This window comes from Meriones unguiculatus, chromosome 2 (genome assembly GCF_030254825.1).
Source record: "Meriones unguiculatus strain TT.TT164.6M chromosome 2, Bangor_MerUng_6.1, whole genome shotgun sequence".
In the NCBI taxonomy this organism is placed as follows: Eukaryota; Metazoa; Chordata; class Mammalia; order Rodentia; family Muridae; genus Meriones; species Meriones unguiculatus.
This window is the reverse complement of record NC_083350.1, coordinates 74,120,837-74,146,770: the sequence shown is the minus strand read 5'-3', so window position 1 is coordinate 74,146,770 and position 25,934 is coordinate 74,120,837. Positions and strand designations below refer to the sequence as shown.

The window sequence follows — 25,934 nt, the reverse complement described above, 5'->3', positions numbered from 1 at the left end:
AATTTAGTCAGAAGCCAAGAGAGAAGCCAGATTGGATCAGGCAGCTTGGAAAGGAGTTTGAGCCAGAGCAGCTGAGTTGAACCAGCCAGCCAGAGTTCAGAAGGAGCTAGAAAGGGTGAGCAGTAAGTCTCAGAGGCTGAAAACATTCTAGGACTAGATTAGATTGTATGAAGGCTAGCAGCTTCCAGGACTAAACCTAGATTAGCAGACAGAGGCAGTAAGTTTCCAAGACAATTACCACTGGCAGATTAAAGCAAATTTTACAGGGGGGAAGCACAAAAGGAGGTCTGGAAGGGATGATTTCCTGCCCTATACTGATTTCTATGCTCTGCAGGGCAGATGGAATGACATGCATCCAGCTAGACAAACAGCCAGGTCCGCCCGTTGAGGCTAACACTCCCCTCCTCAGAGACAAGCAAGTGACTACCACTTGTCAGAAGAAAAAGAAAAGGCCTGCCACACAGGGCCTTGAGCTGACTTGCCTTCTAATTAAGACAGCTCACACAAGTTTGCCCCCACCCCCAGCCAAATAAAGAGGCTCTGCATTCTTCTGCTCTCCTTAGAATTCTAGACGTTGAGGAACTGATTGCAGATTTACAAAAAGATAAACAAAGACACACTGTTTCAATTGTTAGCTTTACCAAAAACTGTTTTAATAGGACCCAGAAACAAAAGGTTTTCCTAAGGTTCTTTTGTAGGCTGTTGTTTCCAATTGTAACAGCTGTTAGCATCTCAGTTAGAGCAGCCCTCTAAAAGGGCATTTCCTCACAAAAGGGGAAAGCGATGGTCACTGGACCCTCACCTGAGGTTTCAACCAGCCAGTCCCACACCTAGGTCCCAGAATCCCCTCTTTTTATATGATTCTGCCTGAGCTACAGGTATCTCCCGTGCCAGGAGCTTCGGAAATGCATGGATGGTGGAAGACTATAACAGAATGGAGGACTCTGTCTGTACAGCTCTGGGAAAGTGACACTCTGGCGATGTAGGCACTTTGGAATATGGCCGCTAAGCACCCAGATGGCAGAGGTGAGGGATGGAGGGAAAAGCTGGGTGCTGGTCACCGGGTTGGAGCTCTGGGTATAGCCTCATACTGGAACCCCCTACATGAACCAGTAAAGTTGTTTCTCTAAGGCAGGAGTCTGTGGTTTGCAACAAAACTACCACAACAGTATGTGTGAGGAAATAACAGTGCTTTGATTTCGTTTCTATAAGGAGGGTAGATGCAGGACTATAAAATATTGGCCACCAGCATAGCATATGGGATTTGTAGAAAAGAAACGAGCAGGATCTTCCAATTCTAGCTTTCCTTCTCTTCCTAGCCCCTCAAGGGCTGGAGGACATACTTGGGTAAATCCTATCTGGTGAAGTCAAGTGCACTGAAGACTCTTTGCTTTGCAAGAGAGTACATCAAGCCCCACATTGCCAAGTGTAAAGCAGGCTGGTACCATTACTAACCCAGATTTCCCTTCCCTTTCAGTGTCATATCATTTATGTCATGGCCTTTTAAATATCACTGTGAACTGCTCTCAGTCTTTATCAATGATAGCCATCAACCATACTCCTCCACCTGCTAGGCAGGTGTGGCATTTCCAACCACAGCTGCATAAACACTCTTGGGATTTGGGAACTACCTTTGAATGGGTGGTATTGAGGATTGACCCTCCAGTGTTTTTCTTGGGGAGCAAGCACTCCCCACTGCTGAGCCCCAGCCATCACTTTTAAATCCTCTTCTTAGCTCTTACCACTGAGCAGGTGTTTTCAAGTGTCTATAATGCAAAAACCAGCCCAGTCATTTTGTAGCTGATTAAATCCCACTTCGCATATGTCTAAGGTGTGCTAGCTGTGGATTTTTCCCTCTATCTGGACAGCTGCATTCAGTATTTTGCCCCAATCACTCAGGAACGCCCTGAGGTTTGTATAACCCACTGTGGGCCCTTGAGACAGACCCACAGCTGCCCCTATCAGCCGCAGGGCCCCAGATACAATTTGTGTCACAAATTCCTTGAGATTCCTGCCCTGTCCCCTTGCCCAGGTGGGGGAGGGGAGCTATCTCCCAATTTTGACCTTATCCTCTTGGCTTGCTTCCCTTGTTGCCTAGGTTGTGCAAGGACTTGGTGTGGATAGTCCACAGGTCCACAGTCCAGGCAGCCTGGACAGGCAAGCACTGAATGCCATACATGCTTTGAGGCCAGGGCCTCATGTGGACCTAAGACCCAATGGCTTGCCTATCAAAATGCACGCACACATGAATTTATTAGAAAACTCTGGCTCCTTTGTCCCAGGATCTCTACTGGCTCAGTGGGATGTGCAGCTGTCAGCACCCATTCTTCTCAAGGATGCCATTCAGGTCCCCTGGAAATATGTCATTACAATACTGTGAAAAATCAAGGTTGCAGTCTGAATGCCATTAAGGCCAGTGACAATGCTGACAACTGAGACTAATGCTACTGTCGTTCAAGATTAAAAAATTTAAAGGGTCAATTTTTGAAGTCCTCAGCATGAATGCCATGATTCCTAAGTTAGATGGTACCATTTCCAGGCGGAGATGTATTATTACTATTTTTTATTTTAATATTCCAATTTATTTTTTTCAAAAAAATTTTTTTATTAATTACAGTTTATTCACTTTGTATCCCCCCTGTAGCCCTCTCCCTCTTCCTCTCCCAACCCACCCTCCCTCCCCCTTCTTCAGGAATGCCCCTCCCCAAGTCCACTGATAGGGGAGGTCCTCCTCTCCTTCCTTCTGATCCTAGTCCATCAGGTCTCATCAGAAGTGGCTGCAAGGCCTGGCAAAGCTGCCTCCCCCCACCCCCCGCCTCGGGGGGAGGTGATCAAAGGACAGGTCAATCAGTTCATGTCAGAGACAGTCCCTGTTCCCATTACTATGGAACCCTGAATAGCCGTGGGCTACATCTGAGCAGGGGTTCTAGGTTATCTCCATGCATGGTCCTTTGTTGGAGTATCAGTCTCAGGAAAGACCCCTGTGCCCAGATTTTTGTTTCAGCTATTACCAAGAATTTGTTATCTCATTGTGTAATTACAGCAGTCCTGAGGTTGAGGCTGGAGGATTGCAGTGAGTTCAAGGCCAGTCAGGGCTACAGAGTAAAACCATGTCTCAAAGAATCACCATGATTTTACAAGCTGTTGTCCTAACTAGGTGGGAGGCCAGGCAGAGTGACTGAGCCCGGGAGTTCCAGGCCGGCCTGAGCAGCATCTTGAGATCCTGTAAGAAAGGAGAAGGATATGTCTAACAGCTGAGCAACGACAGCAGCTGGCATTACTCTAAAATTTCATGGATGAACCTGAGATGTTGAGTTAAATCGCCTTGTATGGAATGGTACAAAGTGAAACTAATCGGCGATGAATTTAAATTACTGTTGCATTCGTGTGGTAATTTGTACTAGCTCACTGTAATGTTGGCTGTTCTATTCCAGGCCAAGTCTAGATCTGAGTTTGAATGTCTTTGATGGTAGGCAGGGAAATTTCTAAGAGCGCTAAGGCGGGGAAGATAAGACAATGTGGCATTAACATAATCGTAGTTGAAACAGTATTGTTTAACGACTGCTAACGGGAAGGAGAGAACATTTTTAAAACCTGATTTCTCTTTCGTGTCTAAACGGTGCATGCAGACACCACCAGCTCACCCTCAGAAAAGTGAGATTAACTGATTAAATTATCACCTTTGGTATTTTGCTGACATTTACTTACATTAAAAAAGAAAAAAAACCAACAACACAGCTTTTCTGTTTCACTGGCGTGGAAGTATAGTCGTCAAGGTGCTAAGAGAACTCACCTTAACAGCTTACTTCTTCACTTTTAAATATTTAGCTATGTGGCATATGGACCCTTGTGCCTCGGATATAAAGGTGGAGGGCCCTAGCAAGTGGTCCAGGAGCTGGAGGCCACGCCCCCACCGCCCACCTTCTCGGGGATTGGCTACCTTGGGCCTGGTGGGCGGCCCGGGTCTGGCCGAAGTTGGGGGACACTGTCGCCGGATTCCCCAGGGTTCTGACACTCGTGGTCCAAGCAGAAGCCACTCTGGTGTCCAGCCGCGCTCTGTCGCAGCGGACCAGGAGTTCTCTGACCCCGAGTCAAGCTCTCCCGCCTCTCCAGTGCGTCCGAGCCTCATCCAACCCCAGGAGGACTGGGCCTTGGGGCCTCACGTGGGTGTCGGCAGCCTGGGCTGTAGCCCGGGGGCCTCCGGGGCCGGTTCCGGGACCCGGAGGGGCTGCAGGAAGCGGAGGCGGCTCGGGACCGGCCGGATCGAAGCGGGCGCAGGCATCCGAAACGGCTGGGGTGGCCGCGAGCCGGCTGCTGAGTAATCCCGGGCGGCGGGTGGGGGCGGCCGGGCGCCCACGTTCCCCGCGCCGCAGCCGGGCGGCGGCTCCGCCTCCGCGTCCCTCCCCGCCCCCTGCCGGCTGCTGAGCTCGGCGCCCGGCAGGTCGGAGCGGGGCTCGGGGAGCGCGGGCCGCTGCAGCCGCCTCCCGCACCTCGCCTCGGCCCGCGCGGGGCCTCGCGCGCCCATGGCCGGCTCGGAGCAGCAGCGGCCGCGGCGGAGGGACGACGATTCCGAGGCGGCGGCGGCGGCGGCGGCGCCCCTGCAGGACGCGGAGCTGGCCCTGGCTGGCATCAACATGCTGCTCAACAACGGCTTCAGGGAGTCGGATCAGCTTTTCAAACAATACAGGTGACAACCGCTCTCCCGGCTCTCCGCCCGCGCTGCGCGCCCCGGGCGCCCCCCTCGCGACCCGCGGCTGCTCTCTCCCCTGCTCCCCGTAGCCTCCCAGGGCTTCCCCTGCAGCCGGCGCCCGGCGCCTTGGCCCCATCCTCCTCCCCACCCCATCCCCCTCCGCGCTGTCCCTTCCCTCCTCGGGACTGCAGTCCCGCTCACTTTCTGCCCTCCGTGGAGCGCCCAGTGTTTCTCTGCGGCTTTCGAGAGCCGTCGCTTGGTCCCCCACCGCGCACTGGCTCAGGGGACCGGTGCATCAGAAGCCGGAGCGAGCCCGGCGCTTTCAGGGTTGGGACTCCGGCTCGCACGCTGCTCGGGTAGCCTTTGTGACCCGAGCACAGCCGGCTTAACCCTTGCTGGGCCCTGTGTGGCGCTCGGCTTTGTATCCCTCGGCATTCCCCGGCATTCCCCGGCTTTTGTTACTTAAGGACACTGTAGTGTAATTGTCGCTCTGTGCAGGAACTTAAACATTTCAGCCCGAATTCTGATCTGCCTCTCCTTCTAAAACCCCAGTCTTGGAAATGAGTTCCTGATGCCTTTCAAGAGAGCCTATTTGTTAAGAATTGCTCTAGTAAGAAGAAAATAGAGGGATTTTTTTTTTTTTAAATACGGAAGAATAGAAGGGGAAACAGGTGTGTTCCGTTAATTTTTGTTTGTCTTTGAGAATATTAAGAACTCAGCCTCGCCGTCTTGCTGCGGTGGAAGGAGCCTGGGTTTCCTTGGGAGCGAGCTGGTTTGCCCAGTGAGTGTGGACAAGCGGTCCTAGCAGCTGTCCTGAACATGTTTAAGGGCGAGCGCTTCGTAGTTTCCTGAAGCCTGTAGTTTAGGTTGATGTGAGCGGACTGCAGTGTAGTTCTGATGAAAGTGTTAGAAAATGAGTAATGCTTAGACTTCAAAGAACGGCAGTTTGCACCAAGCCGAGGACTCCTAGCAAAGCAAGTATCTTACAACCGGGAACTTTTCACTAAATCTGGTTTACTTTGTTGTTTTGTTTTTGAGACATACAATGTAGCTCAGGCTGGCCTCGATCCCTGTGTCTCAGCCTCCCCAGCGCTAGGTAAGATTACAGGCTTGCACCCCACACCTTGGCTCTACAGCAGGGTCACTTTTAAGTCGGCTTCTTCTAATGGGCCTGAAAATAAGAACTTACTCAGAATGCCTTATTTAACACACACACACACACACACACACACACACGGATGTATGCACACACAGTACTAGTTTGATTTGAGCTTCATCAAAGGCTTTGATGGAGGGTTTTTAGAAGTTATTCTTTATTATTGCTTGCTTGTAGGTTTGTTTTAACTAAAAATTTTTTTTGAGACAGGGTCTCACTGTGTGGTCTTTGCTGGAACTCACTATATGGATCTAGTGGTAATGTTACCGGCACATTGAAAACAGGAAACTTTTTTTTACCTAGCCCAGTGGTCCTCAACCTGTGGGTCACAACCCCTTTGATAAACTTTTATCTCCAAAGATTTTACGTTATGATTCCTAACAGCAAAATTACAGTTATGAAGTAGCGATGTACATAATTTTACGGTTGGGGTCAACACAACGTGAGGAACTGCATTAAAGGGTCCCAGCATTAAGAAGGTTGAGAACCACTGTCCAGCTTCATGTCAACAGAGGGCAGATGAAAGGTTGGTGCTCTCCACAGAGCATGGAGAGACGCCATGAATGGGATTTTTTCTGTAGGGAGGGAAACCAGGCAGTGTGTAGCCGTGAGCTGTCTACTGTGTTTTCCAATGGGAACTGAGAATAAGGGAGGAAAAAAAAATATTGTAATGCCTGTTTCTTGTCAAGCCCAAGTACCAGCCACATTCCTTCATACATTGTCACTGTTCTATGGTAGCCAGGGACTGAGACTCTTTCGGCATTGACTGGGCACATCACCACCATTCTAAATCAGAGACTTTCATTTCACCATTCTTCCTCCATTGCTAAATTGCTTAGATGTTTGTAGTCTGCCTAGGACCTTATTTTCCAGCATGGTTACAAAGCTTTGGGCAGGATGGAGGGAGAGAAGACAGGATGACTGATAGCATTATCCTGTCAGCTTTCCCTTGCTCCATCTGCCGTGCTGGGATGCGGAAAGACCTTGCATTCCTCCCACGTCCAACTTGTGCTGCTTCTTAGCCATGTGTTGGGAAGCACAGTTGCATAGGATGGGCAGAAACTGGCCTCCAGCAACTGGGGCTCCAGTCCTAGCCCTGCCCTTTTGTGGATGCTGGTGTTTCAGTTTCTCAAAAAGTGCCTCATTGCCTATGAAACGGAAGTAGTGGCAATGATACCCACAGCACAGTGTGGTTGTTAAACTTAACTGGGAGAGAGCTGGGGACAGCAATGTAGCTCAGCTGGCTGAGTTCCTGCCCGCTGTGCATGAAGGCCTGGATTCAGTTCCGAGTACCACCTAAACCGGGCCTGGTGGTGCAGGCATATAATTCCAGCATTCTGGACTACAGGAAGGGGGGTCAGGGTCAGAGGCTTGAGATTATTTTCACTTACATAGTGAGCGTGAGACCATCCTGGGATACACAACTCCCCCCCCCCCAGCATTAACAAGAATCGGGATCCTGACACCATGTATGCATACAGTGAAAGGTCGCTAATCTTGCTGCTTGTTGCCCTTCCCACTATTTCAGAACAAGACAGAATGCCCTTTTATGCAGATAGCTCACATATATATGATTTTCATTGTATCTGCTTTACTTCTTTAGTATATATGTATGTGTGGATTTCTATCCTGTGGAACCTGGGGATCCAGCTGAGAGCCTCAGGCTTGCCAGCAAGCACCCTGACCACCTGAACTGAGCCGTCTTGACAGTCTCTAGCTCTCTATGTAATGCTCCCCTCATATACTACAGTTGAGGGTCATGTGATGCCTTAGGAAACTTTTTTCTCTGACCCAGCAGTGCATGGGCTGCTGGAAATGCAGCACAGCATTGCCTGCATGACCAGGGTTTGAGTGTTACTTATAGCTTGGCTTATCCACAGAGGAGGGAGGGGGCGATTGCTGGCTGTTTCCTTTTTATTGTCTCCTAACAGTGATTCACTCTCCCCTTTCTGGTAAAATGCTCTCTTTCAGATGAACAAAGAAGCACTGTTTATCAAGCATTAAAGTGACTTTAAAAAAAAAAAAAGAGGGTCATTTTCTCAGGTCACATTAAGGAGATGAGAAGTTTCATTAATAGGTGCTAAGTGTGCAATGGTGACTGCTTACAATGAAAGCCATTCTGGATTGTAAAACACAGATGTTGCTCCTATGGGGATTAGAAATGTCTGCACAGTAGAGACCTTCTTCTGAGATGTCAGCAAGCCCCTGGTTGGAGGTTGCTAACAGCTGCTCCTTCTGCAAATGGCAGTGCCCATGCAGTGACAAGCTGCCCCACGGCTAGTGCTCAGCCACTGCCAGGCACTTGGAGCTGTTTCCACAAAGACCAGGACAGGTCTGTGCTGTGGTCTGAAGGTGGTTTGTGTCTCTCTAGTCCGTTGACATGACTGTTGGAAGAGATGGAACCTTTAGGAGATGGTTAAAGCCTTGGCACTTTCAGGAGGGGAATCTTTTAGGAGATGGGACCTAGTTAGATACTTGGGAGCTTAAAATTATTCCTTATGGCTTCCTCTGGTATGTCTGTCAAGTCTGTCACAGAAGGAGTCCAACTGGCCCTACCTGTGCCCTTTCTCTCTATCCACGACATAGGACTTTCCTCCAGTATAAGCTGCCTCCATGTCTTCATGTACCACTCTTCCTACCCCAACCCTGGCTCCTTATCATGGTGTCAACTGATCCTGAACTTTGAACCTTCATGACGCTGATCTTAAGGAAAGTTTCTGTATAAGTACTCTGCATCAGGTACTTTGTTATAGTAATAAAAGGCTGCCCGGCTAATGCCTCAGAACTTTGAGCCTGAGGCCATGTTTGTAAGTTCTCAGGACTCAAGGCTCTTGTGCAGCAGTCCACATACTGGACTGCTGGCCTGTGTGACACATTCAAACTTTACGGCCTGATGATAAGACAAACTTGGTTGAGGGTGCATGAGAGCATCACAGTGCAGTGCTGTATTCTGGCCTCAGTGAGAGGCTAGGAAACACACTCACTTGTCATTGTAGTGAACGGGGCCAGAGGTGAACAGAGGTGAGCCCAGCCTGAGGACATTCTGCAGAGGAAATGCTGCCTGAACTTCAGGATGAGGCAGAAGTCAGTCAGTTGAAGGAGAGGAGCTGGGGAAAGACGAAAAGAAGTAGATGAGAGAGATGGTGTGGTTTCAGCTGAGTCTGGAAGAGGAGTCGGTGGGAACCCAGGTAGGAGCAGGTGTGGAGGGGTCAAAGCTGCAGTTGGCTGAGTAGCAGCTGACATTGTGTGAATGGGTTATTTGGGTTCTGCTTTCCCCTCTCCTCTGTGTGGTCCGTGTTGCCTGTGAGTCACTGCTTTCTCTTAGGATTATTTGGCTGTGAGGCATCAACTCACTGCTCCCTGAGACACCTGTGTGTTTGTACTGTCATGACCATAATTAGCTCCTGGGGGCTCCTGGGTCCTAATGACACACAGTTGTTTCCTGTTTTTGTCTTGAAGGGTTTTAATCAGAGGGCTGGTAGGAGAGGGGCAGGCCATGAGGCTCTGAGGATGACCAGAGAGGTGTGCAGCCAGTGGGTTTCCGAAGTTCCGTTTCCATAGAAGTCACAGGACATTTAGCCTCCTTCCCGCCAATGGCTATTACACCCTCTTCTCTCTCTGTCTCTCGTCATCTTTTTACCTTTTGGACAAGTCTCATGTAGACCAAGCTAGCTTCAAACTTGCTATGTAATAGAGAGCCAGACTGAACGTCCGTATACCTCCTGAGTCGTCAGGTGACAAGCATGTCCCACTGTGTCCAGTTTATGTGGTTCTGGGGGTCAAATTCAGGGCCACACACACTCTAGACAGACGTTACCAGCTGAGCTACACCCACCCCTCTCTTGGCACCCTTTCTGACATTTGTAGGTCTTACTATGACAATGTTGCTGACATACAGTCTCGGAAAAATTCAAAGTAAGACATGTCTGGCTGATAGGGTCCAAGCATCTTCCCTGCCCCAAACCATGTCAGCAACCAATTCTTGGCTGTGGATATCACTGAAATAATAAGCATATTAAAGAATGTGCTGAAAATGCATGAATTCTACATTTAGTCCCAAGCACAACAAAGTGTGCATTGGCCATTAAACATTCACCAGTGATAAATATGCACAAACAAATAAGGATATGATAGAGAAAGAAGAGAGATGTGAGATTATGAATTCTGTTTTTCTTTTCCATCTTAAATTATAAAAGGGCAAAAAAAATCCATTAAAAGTAAAATAAAGAAATTCATGGTAAATGATGTATGTATGTTTGTGTGTGTGTGTGTGTGTGTGTGTGTGTGTAATGCATATATAGATTCTAAACTGCTCAGCACAGTTATGGAGCATGTTTTGGAGTCACATACAGTATGGCTGCATTTTGAGAGCCTGTTGACTATGGAACTAGGGTTATTGCTACAGAGATGGTTTGGTTTTTTTCAGGGTTTGGGAAAGTATCGCCTACAGGCCAATTCTGGCCTGCTCTCTGCCTCTGCAGACATAGTGGCTGCAGCCACACTCATCTGGTCACCTCTGTCCCGTGGCTGCTTGTGCACCAGAACTTGAGCAATAGGAAGTTGTGCCAGAGACCACAAAGCTAACCTTTGTCAAGTGTGTTGACCCCTGGTACAAACCGTGAGCATTCTGGGGAAAATTCAAAGTAAGAGATGCCTGGCTGGTAGGGCAGGAGCCCCACATCATGTCAGGTCATTGAAAGGCAGGAAGCTGAGAGGACAGTGTGGGTGCTCAGAGGTGGCAGGCCAGCCCAGCTTTGTTTATGGAGTCTGTGGATAGACCTGTAGATGTAGACGTGCAAGAACAGTGGAGGAATGAAAGCAAAAACGGCTCGAAGTTAGTGGGGATAGGAAGTCCATCTGTTGATTCTTTTATCTTCTTCCCTTCCATGGTGTGGCTGTCAAAAGCCTCATCTTGGTTTTCTGTTCAAGCCATGGAAGGGTCCTGATTAAATATTCCTTCAGAATTCATTTAGCTGAAGTGGGATTCTTTTAAAATATGCAGTTTCCCATAGAGTAATGGGGGCAGTGTCCTTAGAGAAAATAAATAATCCCTCAAAAGTACCCATCCCCAAAAACCTTAGGTTGTGGCATGGCTGCGTTCACACATGCCTGTGTGTGCACACATTGACTTGTACAGACTCTTAGTTAAGGATGCCCCTCCAGAAAGTGTGTATGCGATGATTCACTTCCAGGGTGTTAACAGCTACTTCAGTTAGATGACATTCTTCCTCTAAGCTGTTGGGGCAAAGCTGAGCTAAGAAGAAGAGAGAACTAGTACTGTATTATGGAGAATTTTCTATTTTTTAAGATTAGTTTTCATTATCAAATATGTGCACATGTGAGTGCAGGTACCCACAGCGGCCAGTAGAGGGCATCAGGTCCCCCAAGAGCTAGAGTTGCAGGTGGTTTTGAGCTGCCTGACGTAGGTGCTGGGAACCAAATTTGACTTTTCAGCAAGAACAGCACTAACCCTCAACTGCGAGCCATTGCTGGAGCCTTCCCTCTTTTCTAGTTATGGAAAACCATTTTTCAGGCACATCAGGCTTTTTCATAGGCTGCTTGGGCTCTTAACATACATAACACTTTCTCATTTAATCTTTACCAGGGTAACCCTTACTAACAACAGCAGTGAGACTGTGAAGGGGGTATTTGAGAGGACTCAAGAAAAAGAAACACTAAAGGAGGCCAATGGCTGTGTAGTCCAGATGCCTTTACCTTCAATTTCAAAACTCTTGTCTAGCATTAACTTACACTGCGAGAGAGGAGGAGGCAGGCATGGTAATCACAGTCAACCACAGTTTGGAAATGTCACATGGAATGTTCTAGAAATAAACAAGTCGTAAGTTTTATTTCATTTTAGGTTTTTGAGACAGAGCCTCACAATAGCCCGGGCTGGCTTCACACTCCTGCCTCAGTCTCCAAAGTCCTGGAATTATGGGTGTGTGTCACCGCACCTGGCCAATTCATAATTTTATACTAATTTATTATATTACACTGTTATTAATTGTTGTGTTTTATTGTTAACCTCTTACTGTGTACAATTTTTAAGCTGAGCTTCATCACCCATGTAATGTGTGGAGGAGAAAAACAGCATTCAGAAGGCACAGTCCTGTGGTGCCTCAGGCATCCACTGCGGGTCTTTTGAACTGTGTCTCCTGAAGATGAGAGGGGCCACAGTACCCCTTTCAGCACTTATTCTGTTCCTAGAACCCTAAATTTGGTACCTGTTTGGTACTAACATTTCAGCCTCTGTGTGTGAAGGGGTGGGCAAGGATGCATTTTGCTTTCTGAGCACAGAGGGGTGAAGCCATGTATGTGTGACGTCACCCATAGAGCTGCTGTGGGAGCAGTGGCGGCCATGACCTCCTGACAGCAGCTGAAGACAGAGAGGAGCTTGCCTTCTTGAGGCAGGTCGGTTGGCATTTTGACAACATTCCTCCCCTCCACTCCTTCCTTGGGGCACACACACACATGCACAAGGAAAGCTTTCAGAGAAATTCCTAAATGTTGGGAGGGCCGTCTCATTGGGTGCTCGCCCAGTGTCTGTGTTTAGGGGACATGGTCGTTCTTCGAAGGGGCCTGGCTCAGGTACTGTCTTTATTTCACCTGTGCTGGAGAGGCTTCAGGCCTTGTCGGGTCTCCTCCCAAGCTGTAGCGTCAATGATGTCACTGAGGCGGACTCCCAGAATACATCAAAATAAGCAAGGTGGCTGCTGGATAGTACCTTCTGAGAGGCAGGCCACACTCAGCTCTGGGGAGTTTGCTCCACACTCTTTGGGGAGTGCTCTGATTGTTTCCCTTGACAAGGCCAGAGAAGCACAGGGACAGGAAGCGAGCCCTTAGGGTCACATAACGCTAAGTGCTCTGGGGTGCGTGTGGTTCCAGAGTCTGTAAGTGACCCTTGGGCATGACCTCGGCTTTTTCTGTAAAAGTTACAGAAGAGAAGCCACTGAGGAGACCTGCTGTTCTGGGTGAGTTCTCCAGGCAGTGCATGAACCACTTCCTACCACCCAGGAACCAAACCGCCAGATCCCGGCTGGTGCAAGAGGCCCTACGCTTCGGCTCCGTTTCCCAGCCTCCCTCCTCCTGTCCTTGCCCCTACTCACCAGAATAGTTGGCATTTACCCAGCCTGTTGTGGACTTCCCTGTGTTCACTTGGCTTCCATCCTTACCTTAATGCATTTATTTTTAAATGTGTGTGTGTGTGTGTGTGTGTGTGTGTGTGTGTGTGTGTGTGTGCTTGTTTGTATCTGTGTGTGTCAAAGGTCAGAGGACTTTGCCTTTGGAGTTGTTTCTCTCATAGGGTCCCTGGTATTAAACTCAGTTCATCAGGCTTGGCAGCAAGTACCTAGGAACTATCTCACGGGCCCTGTCCTTGCCTTTAATCCCCACTGTGTTGCGTTGACATCCTTAGCTCTTCTCTGTAGGAAAGGACTTTGGTGATAGAGGCTTCCTACGCACACAGGTCCTGTGGTTCTGAGAGGCTTGAGAAGCGTTGAAAGACCCTCCCCGCCAGGCACCTTTTCTTCCTCTGGCGAGCCTGTTTCCTCAGGCCTCTTCCTGGCCCCTCCCTAAGGCCCGTGACCTGGTTGGTCTGTTCTGCCTAGTAGCTCCTTGCAAAGGCCCCCTCTGCAGAGAGCTCATTCATCAGGACCCCAGATTCCATTCAGGTAGCACAGCCCAGCCAGGGTAAGGAGAGTTGAGACTAGGTCCTGTATCTGATGGAGGCAAGGAGCCTCAGGTACAGCCAGGGCTCATCCATTCCAGCCACACTGTGCCTCTGGGATACGCTAAGAACCACAGACATAGGCTGGAGATATGGCCCAGCCACTAAAGGCTAGTCTCACAACCAAAAACACAAGAACCACAGCCATTAAGATAAAGAATACAAGAACCTTTACTCAAAACTTGCCAGAGGTCACTGGTTACCTGTTTTATCTTTGGAGTAAGTGATTAAATACTGGAAAACAACAACAAACAGCAGGTCGTAGAGATAGCACGGAAGGTATTTGTTGCACAAGACCGATGGCCTGAGTTTGATTCCCGGAACCCACATTAAATTGGAAGGAAAGGACTGACCCCACAGAATTGTCCTCAGACAAACACGCCATGCACACACTCTCACGTACTCACACACACACACACACACACACACACACACACACACTCATATACACACACTATACACGCTCACAGTTATACGTACACACATGCCTACACACAGACACATACACACACTCTACACACGTACACACATTGTACACAAACGTACACACACTGGCACACACTAAAAATTAAGTAAATAAATGAAAACAAGTCCTTTATCTGGCAGGGCATGGTGCCTTCAGGGGCTCTGGGTGCCTCCCGTTCCTTACATGCTGTGGGCGCGCCTCCTGACGCTGATGAGGGGCATCAGAACAGCTCTACAATGTTGATCCTACCTCCCGTAATCAGGGAGTGTAGCTGCTGTTTAGAGTCTTCCATCAGCTGTGCAGTCCAGCGCCCCCCCCCCTGGGCTGAGAAGTGTTGAGGAACAATCGTGGGGAACACAGCACCAGTAAGGGCTGATCTCCCATGAACCCTGGCAGTTTCCCAAGGGGCCGTGGTGTAACTCTGGGGAGCAGAGTTCCTTCAGGGGGCTGTGCTGTGACCGCAAGGCCAGCCTTACTGGGGAGCTTTCATGGCCTTCCTCTGGTCATTTAGGGCCCCGGGGCTCACCCCTGGTGGGGCTTTGCTCCCCTGGGACGAAGAGGCAGACATGTAACTCCCAGACTCCAGAAGTTTGTCCTGACTGTCGGGACTAGCTGGTTTCTGGAGGAACCGGGCATGGGTGTGGTGAGCTAGGAAGAGGTGTGACTCTCCATGGCAGCATGCAGTGCCCCCTGTGGATGGCAAACAGGTTGTGATTTCCCCCTTTACGGTCTGAAAATGAGGTTGGCAGATGAAATAATCCCGTAGTATAAAGAAGTAAAACATTCACAATTGAAATTACATCTATTCCCAAACACAGATGCTCAGCCTGCTTGCACCAGGAGAATTTGTAGTCAGAAGCTGTAGCTGTAGGTGGTGTACAGATCCGGATGTGGAAGGTGAGACACTTTTGTGCACAGTAGAGAAAGAGTGGCGTGGACTCTGACAGCAGGAAGTCACAGCGCATCCTTCCGTGTTAAGAAGAAAGGGGTGACCCTAACCGAGGGAGAGTCCAGGCTGAGCAAGTGAGGGAACCAGGACCGTGGTCTTGCTGGCAGGGGGCAGGCTGCCTTTTCAGGGGGTTGTCGATTAAGTTCCTGTTTAAGACACGTCAGGTGACTCACAGCCACCCAGAGCGCCATCTCCAGGGAACCCAACACCATTTTCTAGCCAATGTGGACACCTGAATTCATCTGCACATACCCCACACAGATACATACATAAGTACATGTGCTTAAAAACAATAAAAATCTCTTAAAAACAAACAGTTCCCAATTTCCTTAAAATTGTTACAAACACTTAAGAGCTAGACAAAAAAAAAAAAAAAAAAAAAAAAAAATATCAAACAGTTGCACTTGTTGGTTCCAGCATTTTATGTCTTCAGTAATTTATGGGATGCTGAATCCATTAAAGGGGATTATAATATGCTGCTTTAATTTTAGCGTGTGAGACAAATAAGGGTAGGCTAGCAGTACTGTGTGGTGTGTGTCCACCAAAAACCACAGCAGTCTGGCTGTTGGGAACACAGTTTTCCAAGATAAGGGTCAGATCTTGACCAAGGGTATCTTTGACTGTGGCAAGAAATTCGGCTGACCCTTCGCACCCATACTTTCTATAGCTAAGGGCTGAAACACCCAGGGACTGAAAATTCCTGAAGGAAAAGAATTCCAGAGATTTCTAAAGAACAGAATTGGAATTTGCTTTCCGTGAGGCCTTGTGCTGAACTGACACAAATGGAGCCATTGTTGGCCTTATAGGATTATAGGTAATGTAGGTGACTCAAAGCTGCAAAGGGTACACATAGGTCATCTGTACATACTGAATGTCTGAGCCAGTCTCCGCGAGTACCAGGGACAGTCATATCCATTTCCATGGAAATAGGAAGTCGGTTTGAGAGATAACTAAAGCAGTTTTAGATCTTCATAATTTTCAAGAGGTGCTGAAGTATGGCAGTGTGGGACAGAGTGCCAGCGAGCTCACACACTGCACGATGGCATGCATCCTCGGCCCTGTCCCACCGCAGTGAATGTGTCAATTCCAAGGGGCCCACAGGTTTCCAAAATGCCTCCATAGGGAAACTCTGGGACTAGGAGGTTCGGCACAGGCTTCCTTGTCTGTAGTGAATCCAGGGCCATGAGGAACAGCACAGAGTTCTTCCACTAACAGGCTGCAGGAGGGGATGCGCCTGCCCATGCCAAAGCTGAGGCTGTGTGAGCATGGCGGCGGGTGCAGAACCTCCCGCCGCCATTGTGTCTGTGTCCCAGGTACACGTTTTCCTGGTGGATGAAGAGCCCTGTGTTGAGTCCCACAGGTTACTTATCTGAAGCACCAGTTTTTCCTGGTCACACACATGCTACTTTCAGGTCCCAGTGCCACCTAGGAGCATTCCTTCTTACCTAAGGCAGAACTAACCTGTGGGTCCTGGGCCTCTCCAGACTCAAGGTGTCTGTTTCAGAAGCCTGGATTCTCTTCCCTGAAATTGTCCAAGTCTTCTCAGCTTTGAATGTCAGTATGACTTATCAGTATCCTTTCCAGGAATCCAGTCAGCTTTTTACCGTGTCCATTATACAAATTAAAACGCCCACATCTTCGGAAAAGAGGGCACAGTTGCCCAAAAGTTACACAGCCCAAAGGACCGTTTTCTCGTGTGGGGGAATGGACAGGAGCTTGCACTGGCTCTCCCTGCCCTCGTATTTAGAAGTAGCTAACGGGACCCCATGCTGCAGAGTGCTTCCTCTGCTCTCACTAACTGTGATATCAGGTGCGCATTAGCTCAGGCTGTTCTTGCAGGTAGAGCTCAGCCTGTTCTTGCAGGCACGCTTGCACGTCAGGATTCCTTGCTGGGTGGAGCTTTTCTAGAACACTCTGCCTGAGCCTGAGCCTCACTCCCAGGGAGCGATGACTTGCTCGTCACTGCACCACATCCATTTAAGACTTGCTTTCCTGCCTCGCCTCTGTGACACATTCCCCTGAGCTTACTTCATGTAAATTATTCACCCACAAGATAACCATCAAGGACACACAGATTCGCAAAACCTTATTCCTTGATCTCATCGTTAATAAGGCCTTCTGTGTGTACAACTGTAACATGATTTGGGGAGTAACACACACAACATTTTGCATCCCAGTTCGAGTTGAATTTGCTAAATGACAGAGACTCCTTAAAAAGCAATTATATTAAAGTAAAAATCTCTACCATCTCTGCCGTGTGGCCTCCTGAGGGTGTTCCCGATAGGATGAGTCATGGCGAAAGGCTCTGAGTGATGTTCCTTTTCCATCCCTCATGTTGAGCAGTGAATTGCAAAGTCTCGAGTTATGCTTTGTCAGGGAAATCGCTGGGATATCAGAAAAGGACGGGATATTCTTCTGTCTTGCAGATCTCACTCACCTTTTCCTCTGGTCGAAGCCAACATGAAGAAGGAGTGCATTTATCAGGTCCATGCTGGTGGGATGGGACTCTAGACTCTCGGGCTGGCTGGAGCCGCCGGGAGCCTGCAGGGGCGCGAGTACGTTCATATTATAGTCGGTTGCACATTGCTTTAATTGATTAGAAAAGGGTTTTGTTTACATCTGAAATGCCATTTGCTTCAGCTGTCAACCACATATGTGATCCAGATTTTTTTTTTCTGTTATTTCCACATTGATGATGGATGACACCCTCAGTAGCTTGAATTATGAAGACTACAGAGTGAGCCTGAAATCACCTCCTTGAAATAACTCAGAAAAACAAAATTATAGAGCGAGAGAAAGGCTGTGGGAACAGGAGTGACCACCTCAAGTAGCTTAGCCAAAGTCGGGACTTTGAGGTGGGCAATTTAGAGGTTCTTTCTTGTTCTAGGACAATTACCACAACCAGCAGGAAAGGAGGAGCACTTGGGTGGGTTGCACAGTCCCTCTCATGTCTTGGCCTCAGAATGAGCTTCTGAGAGACGATGAAGCGGGGGAGCTTTCTTCTGAATAGAATTTTAAGTTGCAAAACAACAAAAGCTCATCACAGAGCTCTCAAGGTCTGGGAAATGATGGTTGAGGGAGCCTTGGAATAATGAAGTAGGCACAATGAAATTTTCATGACCCACGCTCTACTGAGGTGCTACACAGGGGGCATGTGGCCATCTTAGTGAGTGACAGACACCTAAGGACTGAGGCTTCGTCACGGGAACTGACTTATTAAAATTTATCACAGTGTCTAGCTTCACTTTGAACTGAGAATGAGAGAGAGATCTACAAAAGGTCTCTGAGTTTTTATTTGGATTGCTCACATCAACAGATGGATGTTTTTGATTTTAAAAGCATTAACACAGTTTGTAAATTATTGCCACATATAATAAAGGAACCATTTTGTATCTTAAAGATAAAAAATAATGAAAATACCTCAATCAGTTTTGTTGCTTTTTAAAAAAACTTTATTTTTACTTTATTATTTTGTTCATATGGGTGTTTTTGTCTGCCTGTGTGACTGTGTATGTACCTGTGGGTGCCAGAAGAGGGGGGGTCAGATCCCCTAACACTGGAGTTACAGAATGTTGCGAGCCACCGAGTGGGTCCTGGCTATCCCACACAAGTCCTCTGGAAACTCATCCCATGCTCTTATCCACTGAGCCATCTCCCTAGCCCCAGTCGTGTTACTGTTTGAGAAGTTCTGGTTGGGAGATCGCTGGAAGGACTGCAGTGAGTTGACTCATGTGGTTTGGACATCGCCTCTGCAAGCTTCTTACCGGTGCTATTTCTGTGTGCTAACAGCAAAGAATAGAAAGGATTGACCTGCTTATGTACTTGTGTGTCTCAAGGAGGAGGAGAAATAGGAACTAATGCTAATGTATTTGAAAGGTTATTTTGTTATGTGTTAATGATATCGGAAAATAGAAGTGATCGGCTATCTGACCTCTAGAACTGTTTTCAGAATACAGCCTCAACTCTAAATGACCACCAGGATATACCAATAATGGAACATGAATAAGCAAAGCTTGAGAGGATTATGAGTTGAGTTAGGCGGGCTTACAGGCTTGCAGTAGACAGCTGCTCTTCACCTGTAAGGTTGGCGGGCAGAGGATGACAGTGACTGAGGAGAAGGTTGTTAATAAAGGCTTGCCGCAGGGCGGGGTGATGGCTTGCGTGGCACACCACTTGCCATGCAAGCATGAGGCCTCAGTTCGAGTCCTGCTAGCACCCATGTGAAAAAGCTGGGCGTGATAGCGTGTGCTTGCAGTCCCAGTGCTGGGCTATAGAGAGGCAGCAGGATCCCTGGGGCTCAGCAGCCATCTAGTCTAGCTTAACCAGTGACTTCCACAGTACAAGGGGGGGGGGGAGATGCTGGCCCCTCAGACCTGAGGAACATCGCCTGAGTTAACTGCTGGCCTTTACACACATGGTTGAAAAGAATACTAATCGCAGCACTCAGGAGGCAAAGGCAGAGGCAGGCGGATCTCTGATTTCAAAGCCAGCCTGGTTTAGACAGTGAGTCCCAGGACGCCTCTCACGCCCCAATTTAAAACAAAATAAAAAGACTATCCTGTCCTCATTTGAATGGTCTTGGCTTCCTTGTTGGACATCCTTTGACCACACACACATTGGAAATGTGTCCTGGGCTTTTTACTTTCACAGTTTGCATCTGCTGGTGGCTATTGCTACCTATAGTTAATAGGGTGGTTTAGGGTCAGGAAGCATGTGACATTCAGCCTTGTCTTTATAGAGATACTTTTGACTATTTGGAGTCTGAGATTATATGAGTTTAAGATGGGTTTGTTTTTGTTTTTTCTGTAAAAAATATATCATTGGTGTTTTAGCAGTGATTATGTTAAGTTTATAGATCACTCCTGGTGATACTGACATCCCAGCAATAGTAAATCTCCCAATCCATGAACATGGGACAACTTTTCCATCCATGTACTAAAGTCAATGGGATTACTTTTTAAACATCATTTAAAGGTTTGTTTTTTTTTTAAATTGTCAGTGTATATAAATGCATCTGGTTTTCATATTATTTATATCCTGCAATTTTGTTAGAATTTTATTAGTTCCAACAGTTTTGTGGAATTTTTAGGGTTTTCTTCATATAACATTATGTCATCTGTGAAGAGCAATAACTTTATTCTTTTCCGGTGTGAATACCTTCCATTTCTGTTCCTCGGCCTTCTGTCCTGCCTGCTGCCTCCAGTGCTGTATTGAATGGTAATGACAGTAAGCGTCCTTGTCCTGTTCTTTGTCCTGGACCAAAGTAGTTGTCAGTCATCTCTCATTGCATAGAAGCTTAGTGTGCCCTAATATCTCTTGAAAACACAGAACAATTATAAATTTCTCATTTATTATTATGATAAACTGCACATATTAAGCCTATTTGATTCTTTTTAGTATACTACCATGCTGGGATGGCCATTTTTTATTGTCAGCTTGAAACAATCTAGCATCACCCGAAAAGAGCGTCTAGTTGAGGGGTTGCCCAGAGAGCAGGTGGGCCTGCGCATGTCTGTGAGGGTGTATGTTGATTACATTAATTGTGTTGGGAAGTGCTGCCCATTGTTGGTGGCATCAATCCCTAGACAGGACATCCTGAATTGTATGAGAGTGATAAAGCGGCTGAGGTCGGACATGTATGCATTCCTTTTCACTGCCCTGGATTCTGGGTGTGAAGGGACCAGTCCTTTCGGGTTTCTGCTGTTTTTATTTATTTCTGCTGTTTTTGATTTCCCTACAGTGATGAACTGTAACCTGGAACTGTGAGCCAAATAAACTTCTTTTCCCATAGCTTTGTCAGGGTCTTTTGTCAAAGTAACAGCATAGGAAACTAGGACATTCCTGAGGCAAGACTAACACCGTAGCTCCACACACGACTGCCCTTGAGCTGACCAGTCCTGGCTGCTCGCACTGTGTCCTGTGAACGTCGCCTAATGCCGGCACACTGTAGGCACGTAGCAAACAGTGTGTATGGTAAACAGGGTCCTGTCATGTGCCACACAATCTCCAGGTTTTTAGATGCATGGGTTCTTTCTCTGCCGGGTAAGCCTGGGGGATTAGTGAGCAGTGTCTAAGCATTTGCGCTGAACTTTTTAATCAGTGTGATTAGGTTAAAGTACAGATTGATATCTCTGTATTGTTTGAATCCTTCCATATATTAGACACTCTGCATCGTGTTTAATAGCCATTCTAATACTTTGCTATTAACAGTTTGTAACTTGGACACTGGAATCAATCTCTTTTGAACTGTAAAACTCCTAACAAATGTAAGATGACGCGCAAGTCCAGGTGTGGCTGGCCGCAAGGCTGCTGCTGTCAACTGTCTACATGGAGACCATGAAGGGACTACTGTGCATTTCATTTTCTTTTGGTGGAGGCAGGTATGATGATTAGGTCAGGAAGGAAGACACTTAGTTCTTCTTGTTTTCTTCAGGTGGCTTGGTGTTTTGGTTTTGTTTTTGTTTCTTTCTTCTAGAGACTTCCTGTATGTGGGTCATCAGCCTGGGCTCAATGTGGTTTCAATGAAAAAAACAAAAACCAGAGAACCAAAACGACAGCACCTCTTTTTAGTATAGCTGTGTCCCTGGAATAATTATGTAAATATCCAGGACAGCATCTATCTCTGACAATTCAAAACCTGGGGCTGGAGAGCCGGCTCGGCAGTGAAGAGGACTTGCTGTTCTTGTAGAGGGCCCACATTGGTTCTCAGCACTCAGCTGCTCACCAGTGCAGTAACTCCAGTTCCGGGATGTCTGATGCCCTCTTCTAGCCTCCTTGGACAATGTACATTAATACCCTCCTGACAAAACACTCATATATACAGATTTTTAAAAATCAAAACCTATAGAACTATATTTTTCAAAATTAAAACTTCAGCATTAGTTTTATTTATAAATTAAATATTTATTGAGTACCTATTGGGTTAAGATCATCTTGACATATCCTAGGAAGAAATATAAGTAAATCAGACTCATTCTCTGCCTTCTAAGGCCCAAAAGGTACACCCAGCATATATTTTAATCTAATCACATCAGGAGAAGAGAAATAGTGGGCGTAGTATTCAGCTTGGGTGGCCGTAACAAGATGTTCAAGACTGCTGGGTGGCTTCCTGGGCAATTTTTTTCTGCAACAGCCCTGGCGGCTACGAGTCTGAGGCCAAGGAGTCGCATGGTCTGGATCCAGTGCTGGCTCTCTCCCTGGCCTGTTTCAGCCGCCTTCTTGCCGACTCCTTACGCAGCCTCTTCTCCAAGCACCAGGGCAAAGACAAAGACAAGGACAGCTTTTCCATGTCATGAGGCTTCCAGGACTTCTTCCTGTGACCTCATTTGACATCTCAATTCCTCCCTGAAAGCTCCATCTTCAGATGCAGCCACACTGGAGATTCAGAATGGGAGTGATGGGGGCTGGGAAGAGGAGGTGCGGTGACGGCAGAATAGGGGGGAAGGGGACACAGTTCCTCTTACAGTCACAGGTATAATTTGGAAGACCTCCTTGCTGAGTGTTCTCCCTCCCCTTCCCTGTGAACCTGGAAGATGGGTACTGTCATTGTCTCAGTCAGCAGAGGAAGGAGCTGAGGCCAAAAAGAATTCAGTTGTTTTCTGGGTCCCTCATTCAGTCAGGACTTGGACCCAGGGCCTTGGAAATGGAGGTTGGTAGAGGAGTTACCTAGAGACTGAGTTTAGGCAGTAGCCTGGAGCCAGGCCTGTGTTCCTTCAGGGAGAAGCAGCCCTGAGGCTGCGCAGATAGCTGTGTGCTGGAAGGAGCTAAGAAGTTGACCTGTGTTGATTAGGTTGGCTTCCTGTTATGTGAGGAGCCCCAGTCTTCAGCTTTGTCCCCCGGGCAGTAGGGAGCTTTGAGTGATGTAGATGCAAGGGCTATATTTTAGAAAGTGAATTCTAGGTCCCAGGATGGCTCTGTGGTTCAGCAGGTATAGGCTGCCAGGTTGGACCTAGCACCAACACAGTGGAATGGAAGAGCTCCCTCTTACACCCACCCTCCTGATAAAATTTTTATGTTATTTTTAAGTTCCTTTAAAAACAAAACACACACCTAATTCTAGTGGCAGAGCACATGTGAGCTGGGAAGGAAGAAAACAAGCTAGAAAACAATTGCCAGGTTGGGGCCGGGACATGGGAGAAGGCTTCAGGAAGGGGATCTGTGGGACTTCTTCTGGATTTCTACTTGATCCGTGGTTGTGTGGGCAGGAGAAGGAGGATTTGAGGATCTGGGTCACCATCTAGATGATTCTGTCCTCCAGAGAGAGAAAGATGAGAAACAAGGAACTCAGGAAGCCGGGGTTAGTAATGTGGGTTTCCTTACCCGTGTGTCATTAACTAGGACACATCACACTGGGTAGTTGCACCCCTTGGAAAAGAAGTGATTGAAGCATTGAATACTGGGAAAGAGCTTGAGTGTGCCCAAGCATATCTGAGACCCTCTTACCCCCAGGGGATGGGACCACAAGCAACTGATGCATTTCAAAGCCAGTTAAAGCAGGTTACTGTAAAATTAAAAGAAGAGCCAGGAAGCCTTTTATTGCGACTTTTGGTGTTGGGCCAAGGCCTGCCTTTTGTGAGTTTGAGGATAGCTTTTCCAGTTGGCTTTTGGTCTGAAGCCACACCCATCACTGTCCCTGGATTCTTAGTGTCAGGGTCCCCAAAGTGGTTTTACAAGTCTTTCCGTTTTCTCCATTTTACCCTAGCCCTGAAGCTACTTTGAAAGCCATCTGCCCCTTTCAAAGTTTTCCACAGCCTGTAATTGTGTTTTACACGCTAACATTTTGCACCCTAATTTGCATCCATGTAGACAGTAAACAGTGAGTTATAGCTGCAGCCACAAGGACAGCGGGCACAAACACTTGAGTAATCCCTGGAATAAGCATGGGGCTTAGTGAGTCCGCCAGGAGGGAGGTCAGGGAGAAGCAAGTGAACAGGTGAAGGGTGGCTATTTCTCTCCCCCTAATACGGCCTAATCCAGAGATTTAAGAGAGTCAAGATTGGCCAACTGGGTTTTTCCTCCCTCCCTCTCTCTGTCTCTCGAATTCTCTCTGTGTCTGTCTGTCTCTCTCTGTCTCTCTGTGTGCACAACGACAGTTGTGCACATCTCTTTGTTAGCACTGTATTTTTCAAGCTGCCTTCTAAGTTTCTTGCTGTATATGTGACAGTTACACAAAAAGGAAGTTAAGTTCGCAGGAAGTCTTATGTAATGGTTAATTGAAAATGAGCCTGACCCTGAAATTTCTCTCTCAGTGAAGTAGTGAGGTAAAAGTGGTTGAACTCAAGAAAGAATGAGGTCTGAGGCCTAGAGTTACTGGAGGGAGGGTGGTGCCAGGATTTGCATCTGAAATTTAGTTTGCACATGTGATTTGCTAAGGCACCAGTTAAGATGGCCATGGCCCCAGAGTAAGCCCACCAGCCTCTGGCTCTGCCCAGAGCACAGCTCACTGGAGCTTTGAAAAGAGCCACCCACCCCCCACAGTTCATTATCGTTGAAACATGATGGAATTCACGTTGAACAGCTAGCTCGGGTGGGGGACAGTGGCTTTGGGAGTGCTTGGCTCCATCCTGCAGTGGGCTTGTGTCTGGCAGAGCTCCCATAGCAGGCTCACTGTGGAGACCACATCAGGCGGTGTGGCCCAAGAGCATGTTAGCCGGTCAAGAGAAGACCTGGCAGGGCCGTCTGCCAGCCCACAGGTTTGGAAACAGAAACGCTACAGGTTGTCTAGTCTGTAGAAGAGTGTCGGCCCTCTTCTTTAAGGCAGGAATAATGGACATGGCAGGATGTGTTAGAGACCTCTGCTGTCAGGCTCCCCGATTTGCCTGTGCTACCGAAATAATACAGAAGAAAGACTGAAGCTCGTAGTACGTGTGTGAGTGTAGTCGCAGGTACCCGCTTTGATTTTTCAGACAAGGCCGCCCACTGGGCGGGGCCTTCCCTGACCAGGCAAGCCAGCTGAGCAGCGGCCCAGGATGCCTTCCTTCTCTGCCTCCAGAGAGCCGGTATCACTAGTGGCCACCCTGCCTGCTTCTAACCTGCATGCTGGGAATCAAATGCGGGGCCATTGTCCCTGGCAGCCACGTGCAGTGTGTGCCCTTCTCCTCTCCCAGAGCTACCACGTCCCAAGACGATGTGCATCTTCTCTGTCTGTGTTTTTGATTTCTCCACGTTTCTAATCATAGACACCATATGGTTCGCAGTTTTAAAAATACATATCATTATCTACTGTGGTTTGCATTTTTATTTATGAAATCTAGCAGTGTTGATAAATTTAAATCAAGTGCAATTGCTTTTATTTTGTTTTTGTTGCTTGTTTGCTTTGAGACAGGGTCTCTGCTGTGGCTCTGGCTGGCCCAGAACTTGCTGTGTAGACCAAGCTGGCCTTGTGCTCACAGAGATGTGCCTGCCTCTGTTTCCTGAATGCTGTGCGGGGACTAAAGGTGTGTGCTATCACACTGGGCTGCATTGTAACAGTTTTAACTATTGGACACTGCTTCATCATGTGTATGAAGAACTTACTGTTTTGCCAGTAACTATTTAGGTAGTGACCATTTCCTGAGGGGTTCTCCTAATACTTCAGTAAACATTTTTTCACATGTGTACGAAACAGATATGTCTAGACATATGGGAGTGTTTGAATTGAGGAATCAATTCAAACTCTACAGCCTATAGTCTATACTCTATAGTGGCAGATATCAAAAGTGTTTTTACAGAGTATTTGTAGATTATTATTTGTGATTATTATTTTCAATTTAGCATCATCAATCAATAAATTGGTTGTGAATATATTTTTATTATATGTAAGTAAAAAGTGAATTATTTATTATTAATAATATAAAAATGCTAAATGAATTGTGAATATATTTACATTATTTGTTAATAATATTAATATTAACTATATAATAAACAAGTTCTTATTTATAAATAATAAAAACAAAAGTGTCTTACAGA

At 47.4% G+C, this 25,934-nt stretch overlaps 1 protein-coding gene across 1 annotated transcript in view; it reads left to right on the top strand.

The window, feature by feature from the left end:
* The first annotated feature begins 4,426 nt into the window (after positions 1-4,426).
* The window catches only part of Ttc39c (tetratricopeptide repeat domain 39C), an 88,025-nt gene continuing 66,517 nt past the window's right edge, over positions 4,427-25,934 (top strand). Inside the window, exon 1 of the mRNA XM_060377667.1 lies at positions 4,427-4,687. Within this exon, the coding sequence (XP_060233650.1) occupies positions 4,524-4,687 (164 nt within the window). The 5' untranslated portion in view covers positions 4,427-4,523. The remainder of the gene's footprint in view (positions 4,688-25,934) is intronic.